The sequence below is a fragment of the Mesitornis unicolor genome, unplaced genomic scaffold (assembly GCF_000695765.1).
Source record: "Mesitornis unicolor isolate BGI_N332 unplaced genomic scaffold, ASM69576v1 scaffold7490, whole genome shotgun sequence".
NCBI lineage: Eukaryota > Metazoa > Chordata > Aves > Mesitornithiformes > Mesitornithidae > Mesitornis > Mesitornis unicolor.
The window spans coordinates 57,093-67,257 of NW_010160200.1; the positions used below are offsets into that span (position 1 = coordinate 57,093).

The 10,165-nt window shown below is 42.2% G+C and overlaps 1 protein-coding gene across 1 annotated transcript in view; it reads right to left on the bottom strand.

Moving 5' to 3' along the window:
* The window catches only part of PHLDB2 (pleckstrin homology-like domain, family B, member 2), a 58,767-nt gene extending 53,988 nt beyond the window's left edge, over window positions 1–4,779 (bottom strand). The window contains exons 1-2 of the mRNA XM_010189253.1: window positions 4,670–4,779; window positions 1–1,310 (exon numbers count right to left, since the gene is read on the bottom strand). The exon at window positions 1–1,310 is cut by the window's left edge and continues 66 nt beyond it. Of these exons, the coding sequence (XP_010187555.1) occupies window positions 1–1,310; window positions 4,670–4,718 (1,359 nt within the window). The 5' untranslated portion in view covers window positions 4,719–4,779. The remainder of the gene's footprint in view (window positions 1,311–4,669) is intronic.
* Window positions 4,780–10,165: the final 5,386 nt, after the last annotated feature.

A 10,165-nucleotide genomic window follows, 5' to 3' on the forward strand; every position in this document is an offset into this window, starting at 1 on the left:
CCTCCTGTGATAATCCATGAGGTCTTCCCTTCCTGAAATGGAGCTAATGCTGTTCTTCCGCTCTCGCATCGACGTTTGAGTGAGTGAGTTTGGTGTCTGCCTGTAACTTTCCAGGTCTGGGTCGTCAAGTTCCACAGAACTGGTGGAAAGGTTTCTTCGGACAGAGAATGACCTGTCAAAATCCACTGGGGAAAAAGAACTGCTGGGACTTGTTCCCGAGAGTCCAAGTCTATCAAAATCATCAGAAAGATACGGGGAAGAAGGTGCTAAAAGCATTTTTTTAGCAACTCGAGGGCTTGCAGGAACACTAAGAGTTGAACTGACGTAGGGATTATTCCCAGAGATAGAGTTTGCAAGTGGTGAGACCCCTGAGCTGCAAGAAGAAAAATTCAGGTAATTATCAGCATCTAAAGCATTCTGAGGTAGATCTTTTTCTCCAAGTTTTTTCCTTTTAGTATTACCCAGAGAACTTCTGGGGGGCAAACTTAATGGCACCAGCTGGCTTTCTGTTGATTTATAAAGTCTGGGGAGGGAACGACTATACATTCCCATATGACTTAGAGATCCACCAGAGTACTTCCTAGGCCGCGAACTCAGAGTCTCCAACATCACATCCCTGTGCTTAATGGGTTTTACGTGAAGGGCCAGGCTGTCTTCAGTATTCATCCTCCTGCCTTGCTTTGGGCTAGAAGGCATACTGGCTGCCCCCGAGTTGCTGGCAGGTGAAAGCATCAGCTCATTCCCTGAGCTTCCATTCCACATGGTCAAAAGAGAGCCCGAGATCTTCCTCGTCTCCAGCATTCCTGGGAAGTAGACATTGTCATATGATTTGTTTTTCTGACTGTACTTTGAGTAGTGAAACTTATCCATGTGTACAAGTGGCTTTTCATTTTCTCTGCTGGCATGAATATCAAAGTCTGTCCTTCCTAAACTGTACCCGCTGAGAGGTGGAGATGTGCCCGTTATGGAACCCAAATGCTTTACAGAGATGCTTTTATCTGGAAGATATGGGCTTTCACAGGGGAACTGCCTGCTTCCTTGAATTTTGGTAACAGAGTGCGTATTTTTAACACTGGAGGAAAGATTAGGTTTAACTGGCATAGGTTGTGAAAGGGTTAAATACGAGCCAGCATAGTCCCCGTTGGTTTTAAATTTGAGACTTGATGAATATTTCTTCGGGTTGAGGTTTTCCATAATATCCTGGAGACCATTTTCAAGGGAATTCGCCACAGAACCCTTTCCCAAGCTAGCATTTTGTAATTCCATCCGGTTTTGTGTGTGGCTATACTCTGCCATAATCTGACTGGAATCTGTAAGAAAGAGAAAACAAGAAAAAAAAAGGTTTAGCCAGTAAGTAGCCTCTTGCACGTGCACGCCTGCACATTAACTTGAAAAGAACACTTTTTGTAATAATTACTGTGCTTGTAATAAATGTGTCTCGGATCATAAAGCAAAGGAGAGGATGCACAACTTCCCCATCTCTGTTTTTGCAAAAGATGGAGACTAAAAAGAAGGAGTAGAGGGACATCACCAAATTCATGCTACAAATCAGCAACACAGCTGGAAAGAGGCTAGATTCTTTTTCTGTGTCTCCTATCCATTGCAGGAGTCTGTAGCTCAGCTTTATAATCCCAAGTCTCCTAAGACGTCCAAGAAGTAAGGAAGCGTTACTGCCCTGATGTTTTACAGCTGAGTAACTGAGGTGCAGGGGGAAGATGCAAAGCAGACAGCAGAGTAAGGAACTGAATGCAGCAGTCCCTAGGCTTCAGATACAGAACATAAGATACTGCTCTGGACCACCTCTCCTTTAAACCTGTGCATCTAGTGTGTTCAAGCCTCAACACACTAATGAGCTCAATTCAAAGCTCACAGGAGTTTGTCTCCTTTCTGCTTACTCTGTGGACTGCTGTGCAAAGCTTCATTTAAGTACAAAAACAAGGCTCGTTTTTCAAGGTGTTTCAGCTCAGTGCTCTGAATATACAAAGCTGTAACTACATCTGTGAAGAGCAATTTACTTAAAAGATAGCCTTAAGGAAGTATAATGCTAGACTCCATGACTTCACTCAAAACAACAACAAAATCACATGACCATTAAACACACTGACAAGGGTTTAAGCTTCCAGGTCCTAACACTTGTTCAGAATTACAATTTGTATTCTGGAGGAGGACACTGACCAAAAAAGCCTTTGCTGTGGTGGATGTTATCGTTCAATGATGTGTCAAGCTGCAGCCTACAGTTCTGAGCCCCACTTTGCTGAAAGCAAAGGAAGGAATTCAGGTCCTGACAGTGTCAGTCACTGCAGGAGGTAAACGAGACCCCCAGCAGGCTTGCACTTAGACCTCAACTGATGTAGAAATGGCACCATTAACATTTACACCAGCTCCTTCAGTGTGCGAGGCTGTGCTTCAAACTCATCAAGCACTCTTCAGTGTCAGCTCCTGCAGCGCCCATGAGTGTTGCTTCTGAAAAAAAGGGTCAAATCTGGGATTTACTCTTGGCTCAGTCACATTTTATCTGTGACTTCAACCACCTTGTGAGAAACCTAATCTGTTTGTCACTCGGCACAAAAACTTAACATCCAAGCCTGTAAAGTGCCTTTAAAATCCACAGAGGCAGTACTTTAATCCTCTTCCAAGTATCACTTCAGACAATTATATGAACTGACACAAAACTAGGGATTCCTGCCCCCACCAGAGCTGATATGAACCAGTCTCATTGAGGATCACCAGGTTCAGAAATGTAGTAGAAGGTGGCAATGCATTTTTTTGCATGGGTCCTCATTTCTGGGACCTTCCTTGCTAATAAGGCAAAAAAACCTGGAATTCATTACTGTCCAGGGCATCATTCAGTGGACCTCTGTTGCACAGGCTTCCTCCACACAAACTGTGGTAAGACTGTGTGTGTAACAACACATTCTCCTCAATTCTTAAGGAACAGACCCCTAAGTTTAAGAACAGAGGTAACCATCATTAATAACGTATGTGAATAGGCAGAAGATAAAAGGAATCAGCATTGCGGGCAGGGGAAAACAAACACACATTAAAAAAAAAATCAAACACCTTGAGCACAGTGAACCTGGCTAAGCATGTGTTTATTACAAGCTCTGGCAGTGACCAAAAATATTAACTTGCAGCTTCTAAACCAAGCCTCAGGTTTACTACTACACAGAATTCACCATTTTCATGCTGACTGTAATTTTATTTGCTGTAATTTTAATGTTAGTTATGATACAACTATCTAAGCTGCCTTTGAAGCAGTAAGTTCACAGAGCACTCTGTCAGACCATCACCGCTGTAAGCATTGAAACTGCACTTTCTTATAATTTGACATTTTACTTTACATTTTTTAGCTATTTTCACAACTTTGGATCAACAGCAACAACGGAGTTTAAATGAACAAAAGCAGGAACGTGACCCACGTCCAACAGAACAAGACTGAACAGGGACAAGACAAAATCATCTGGAAAAGATAAAGCATTCATCATATTAGTGATGTTACAATGAGTAAGAACAAGATAGAAAAGCTATTTAAGAGCACAGATAAAAAGCACAATGTGTATGTACTGTATACTTAGCCTTCCATTGTGGAACAGAATCTTACTTCCACCCCTGTCTCTCCTCCCTTTTCCAATTCTCTCTTAAAATTGAAAGCTAACTTGTATCAAAATTGTACTGTCCAAATCATAACTTGAATACAGCTGAAGTTTAAATGTTTTTGCATAAATTCCGCTGGCTCCTATATAAATAGCTTAGCAGACACATTAATGGGACATTAATAATTATTTATTACTCCCTTGTAACACCAGTAGGGCACATTTAATCCTAAAAAGAATGGATGCTTTTGCCAGAAAACAAGTTAGCTCATGGAAACTTTCAGGCCTGTTCACCACAGCAATGAAAGGTTCATTGTACTTGAAATCCAAACAAGTACAGTAAGAAAAGGTCTCAATACCTTTGTGTAGCCACTCCGATTCAACTTGTCTCTACTATACCTTATGCCAGTTCTTCTGCATTTTCGGTTCCAGCACCACAGTGCCCGCAATCATACAGTTAAATCCCAACTGGACTACAGCACATGCTTAACTGAACCATAGCTGCTTCCCACAAACCAGATCTTATTTGTTTTGTTTATTTTTAGGGTAATGCTTGGGATAAGACTTTACGAACATGCCAGGCTGTGTTATACATCCTGGCCGACACTGCCTTTGTCTGCAGTTATAGGGACCGGGGCCAGGAGCTCAACCATACGGCGTGCCCTGGACCCATCCTGGATCCAGGTCAGCCCCAGCTTTTGCTTGGGCAACTTTAACACACAGTGCACGGCTCCTCTGTTGAGCAAAAGTATGTGCTGCCTGGAGCTATACAGAAGGAAATTCTTCCATTTTTTTCTTGTTTTCTTTTCCTCTCATTCCTTTTCTTTCCCTCCTTTCCCAAGTTGTTTAGCTGGGGGTCACTGATATCCATTCCAGTCAGGCATTAAACTGATGGGGGAGGGCTGGCTGGCTGCAGCGTATCCAGCTGTGGCCTTATTTCAGCTGGTAAATGGAGTTAGACATGGAGTGGGAACAAAGCGCTGATCTTATCCACATGTCAGGAGAATTAAAGGACCAAAATCAATAACAAATCTCAGTACATTTACAAACAAACTTCATTTTTATTAATTGATTACCTGATCCAATGTTCTGAAAGGAGGAGAGGTTACTTCTGTTGGACATCATATTTGTCTTCTACAGGATGGTTAAAATGATGGTAATTTGAGTGAGACACGTAAATTTTGACCTGCAAATAAAGTAACAAGAGAAAAAAATGTTGTATTAAGAAAAGTATTCGGAGAACACTTTTCAAGTGTGTAATATAGACCAAAACTGGCTTTTCTTATGATAAAATTTCTAGACAACTCAAAAAGAAGTATGTTAAAAGATGTTTGGAAAGGGCACTTTATGTTTAATGTGAAGCCTATGAAAAAATCTGAGATTGTACTATCAGTTTAAAAGTCCGTATCATTTGATTTGATACTCTGCTATTATCCCGAGTCTGTGCAGGCAGTTGCCAGTCACAGATCCTGACTTTTGCCTGTGTTCCTCTGGCTTCCTTAAGAAATCATTAACTAGGTTGGATTTTCCTGCAGAAGATTTTATTTTTGAAAGCCTATAGCCCAAGTTCAGCCCACACAACACCAGTATCCTGCAATCACAAAGAAACCTATGCAAAAACAGGTATGCGATCCAAAACACAAAAAATGTTTTGGCATGCAATGATTCCCGAAGTTCCAAAGAAGCCAGACTAGGAATGCAAAGAGATTCTTTAAAGTTTATTTAAAAAATATATATTGATACAGCTACAAGAGAGACTTGGCTTAAAAGAAACACCAAAATTAAATCCCAGCCACTAAAGTCTAAAATTAAATGTAAATCCAAACAGAAGACCCCTAGGGAGTCACTCTATAAAAAGATTAAAAACACATTTGTTTCTAAAAGGTCGACAAAAAAGCTTTAAAAAAAACTGCATCAAGTGACAAAATTAATGGTGACCATCTGTAGGTCCTCTGGGCTTTAACTCTGGACAAGCAAATAGAAACGCAGCACAAAAACAAGTGAAGAATGGAGACAGATGTCTGGGGCTGTCTAGAGACAAGTCACCTATTTAATTAACCGCAGCCGCAACGCTTGAGGTCTCAGTTGCACAGACTTTCCTTGCTGTGCTTTTTCACGTTATTCTCCTGGGAGGACAGCTCTGGGAGAAGGGAGCTGACTGCTAATCCCTGCAGCAGGAGGCTCCTTCACCATGACCTCTGGGCTTCTCCCTCACCTGTTCCCCAAAAGGTGCTCCCTCGCAGGGGGGGCAGGTCCTGTCCCTCCCCTCCACATCCCCCCATGCCGGTCTCACTTGGCAGTGCTTTTTCGCTCTCCGCAGAGGCAATTTCTCACTCCCAAGGAGAGATTTCTCACCCCATCAGACACCTCTCCCTCCTCACACCAAGAGGTGGGCTTCGCCCTGACAGCCTCCTCCAAAAGCACACAATCAACTGTTCCCCAAAAACAGTGCTGCTCTCCAAGGAGCCAGGGAGAGGATGGAGACCCTCAGAGCACCATAGTTCATGCTCAACAGGCTATTCTGTTGACAGGAAACATTTACCATCCTTTTCCCTCCACTGGGTCACCCCATGGAGAGATTCCTTCCCCAACTCCCTCCAGCTCACCTCGCATCCTCCAAACTCAAAACCTGTGGAGCATCCCAGGTGTCTTCCTTGCCAGAAGTGGGGCTGGGGGGCTGCCCAAGGACCCCCTGGCAGGGCTGTGGCCGACAGGCAAGAGTTAGCAGTGGTTCTCCCACTTGTCAGACAGACTCTCTGCCTTTTGCCTGCCTACAAAACATGAAGGACCAGGCCAGGAATCTAGTTAAAACTGCCACTACTGTGCCATCTTGGCATATCGCTTGTGTAATTGCTATTAAAAATACTGCACTTCAAACCCAGAGCTCACCAGAAAAGAATGAAAAATTCAACTTTTCAGGACACATTCAAGTTGACATGGAAAACCAGTGACTGTCAACATTTCACACTGTTCTGTAACAAAAGTGTAATTATATCATCCAACAGAAAACTAAAAGATGGACAACTGGAAATTAAAAGACAGAAGAAAGGGTTGCTTTAACAGAAATTAAAAGATAACATTAGATTTCCTGCAACTCTAGCATTGCTGGTTTATATTTAAAATCATTGGTAAGATCACAAAAACCTCCATCCTTTCTGTCTCAATAGAATGATGGCTACCATTTAATCAATGTAACAAACAGTAAAGAAAGAACAGCTGAGAGGGAAGGGTTTCTATGTAATTGAAAATTCAATCTTCAGTCCAGTCTGGTGAATATCTGCATTTGCTAATAGCCAAAAGGAAGAATCTCTTTTTAAAATTTAAATATTTATATGGTTTCAGTTCAAGAACTGATTACACATCTCCCTTCTTAGCAGATGAGTGATCAGAGAAGCCATCACCTAACAATAACTGGATTTTTATGGGGAAGAAAACTCTGCTGTGAGCATAAACAAGAAAACAATTAATGAGCTAAGCAAATGAACAGCTCAAAATCCACACTTAATCTGCTCTCCTGAAATTATTTTCTTTCAGATGAGGGTTATGCAGGGCCCCATCCAACAACCAGCAAGGCTGACTCTCGTTACAGAGCACATGCCACACTCTGCCTTGGCTGGAACGAAGCAAAATTATTTCATCTGGGATTTATAAAGTCATCCGAAGTGAATGCATACAGCATTACCAATCACATTTCATCTCTGCAGTGCCCAGGCCAAATTAAGTTTTGTTTCACTAACGACCAGAAGAAACAGTGATTCACGACTCAAACAGGCAGCGGGTCAAACAAAGGATTCCAATTTTAAGATACTATAACGCAGGGTGGTTTGACATTAAAATCTCCTTTCCCTCGACAAACAGCACAGAGCCGCAGCCCAATCAAGCCACAGGTACAGCTCTACCCACTCCTCGGTCCATACATTTAGGGCGATGTTTTCTCACCATATGGCTCCTCTCTCCCCTTCCTCTACTGCTGCCTGGGCTGATACTATCCCCCTTCAGCAGAGCCTGCTATGGCACCCGCTTTGCTCTTACATTACCAACCAAGTCAGCTGCAATGCCTCAGGCATTGCTGAAGTGCTCCTCTGACTGAAAATAAACAGTCCATTTTAAACAAAGTTATTCAATATGGCCATCTCTCCTCTAAGGCTTTTCTGCACCTCGTGGTCCCTTCATTTTCAGTTTCTCACAAAACATTACCAGTGGTTCCCAACAGCTGCTGTCCCTTCTCCTGTCTCTTCAGAAACTCCTACAGCAGTGTGCAGCCACCCATGGAAAACAGATGAAACCCCAAGAGATGGAGGGTGAGGACAAAACCCCACCATTGCCACAGTCCACACAGCATCATTAGGGTTCCACTTGCTCTGAAACAAGAAGGTTTTCAACTGACGAGGGTCCCTTCCGCCTGTTCCAATAAAACACAGGCTGTTTTGGAGGCAGGAAAGCCTCCTAAACTTTTCCACTCTGAGCTAAATTTGGTGAATGACTGCTGATGGCTTTGGTGCCCGGAGGTTTAACTTTCCCACACCTATGTGCATGAATGGGCTACTCCATTACCAAGTTGATGTACTTTTTTCCTGTGTAATCTGGGGACAATGTACTTGCTGGTGATTAATTCAAGCCTGCTTCTTTTCCCTTGACTTTGTTTGTTTATTTACAAACAGAAGTCCTGATAGGCTCAAACTGATGAAAAAGTAAAACTCACCGGGATCTATAGTTCACCTCCAAAAGCACTCGAGTATAAATCCATCTTTCCCCAACCCCTTAAAGCCTACTGTCAAACCAAAGCAATATACTCACAGAAAGGTGCCTGCATAATTTGGTGGAGATTCTGTACCCATGAACTAGCGAACAGATGCATCCTTCAGAGAGAACATGGCCATCTCTGCCAAAAACTGGGCAACCTGGCAAGGCTGTTATCTAAAGGTTGCTTTAAACGTCCTTCTTCATTTCCTCCTCCTCCTCCCCCACAACACAATATATGAAACTCTAAGCTACAGCCAATTTCCTGCCAGCACAGCCCTGAAATCAGCTCAGTTCCTCGATTTTCACGATACAGGTCCTGCAACACATTGGTTCCCATGGTGTAAGTGAGCACCAGGTCTAGTTACAGGCGCAAGGAGTTTTAGTTCCCAAAGCTCACAGCTTGGCACCTTCACTGACACTCAATAAAATAAAAAAAAAGAATCTGTGAATCAGATTTGACTAAGTCACTCCCTTGTAATCCTGCTGGTTTCCGATGTGGAAAAGGGAGCGGCAGAGGAAGTCACTCCTGTGGCTTATCTCTTCCTCTGATAAACTAACGTGTTGCACATTGGAGAAGGAGCAGAAAAAGGGCAACACAACAACAACAGAAAACACCCTAGATTACTTTATTATCCTCATAATCTGCATCTATTTTACTGGAATAACTATCCCCACTACTCTAAAAACTGCACTCATGTGTGACACTTTTAATTTTTCTGTTCAGCTATATAAGCATGATTCTCTACTACTTGATAAGGATTGATATGGTAGACAGACAAATCAATTGCTCTTTCTAGGAGATGGAAACCACATAATAATTTTAATCAGGTCATGACAACTGACAATTTTTAATATGCATCAAAAATGAAAACATTCATTACCATGTAAATACTATAGCTTGGTGACTACAAATTAAGATTTTAAAACGCTGACATAAGAGACACTGCCTGCTGAGTGTGTTCAACTGAAAGTGACAGTGAAAATAGCTTTGAAGCTTTATAACTTTTGTGCCATAATAGCTACTCTTACCTGAAATTCAAACTGTTAAAGTGCACATTTCGATGACTCTAATCTCATTTCTATGCACTTGGTAGGGCAACAGATTAAAAAAAAATCCCACTTACTTAAACTGTGTTGTTTAGTACAGTTCATTGTCCCCTCCTTATTTTGCAGTCACACAAATCACTGTTTCATCTGGACTAATTCACCGAACTTAGCTGAAGTTAGCATTCCTTTTCTGAAAGGAGAGTTAATTCTGTTCTGCCCTAACAAAATCCACCAGCAGGTAGAAACGTATCAGAAGAGATTTCTGTTAAAACAATGATCTCCTTTTTTTCACGCAGAAAAGCAGGGCTGGCAGAGGACAAGCCAACCTCAAGTGGTACTTCTTCTCTCTTCCATCTTGGTGCCTTTCTGGTAGTTAAGCTTAAGTCAGTTATCTGACCCAGTGACCAATTCATCTCATGCCAGTAATGATGAGCTCCCAGGTATTATTCTGACACTATTTCATTAACTCCTTCCCTACAAAAATTTGAGTGTGCTCAAAAGATTGGAAATCAGGACTCGAAAAACTCACACAGACACAGCAAACAGAAAGCTCTGCTGGTGTCCAGTGGACTGTGATTGCCTGTATCTCATAGTAAGAAACATACAGAAATAGTCTATCTCGATACAGTTCTCACTCCTGAAGCCAAGGTACTCAATGACAAACAACTATGAATCCATATTCATACTGTACAGGAGCAGAAAGACCCTAATGAAAAGTTTCTCCTCTGTCATCCTACCTGACAGGATAAACTGGCCTCTAGGATGCCCCTAACAAATTCAAT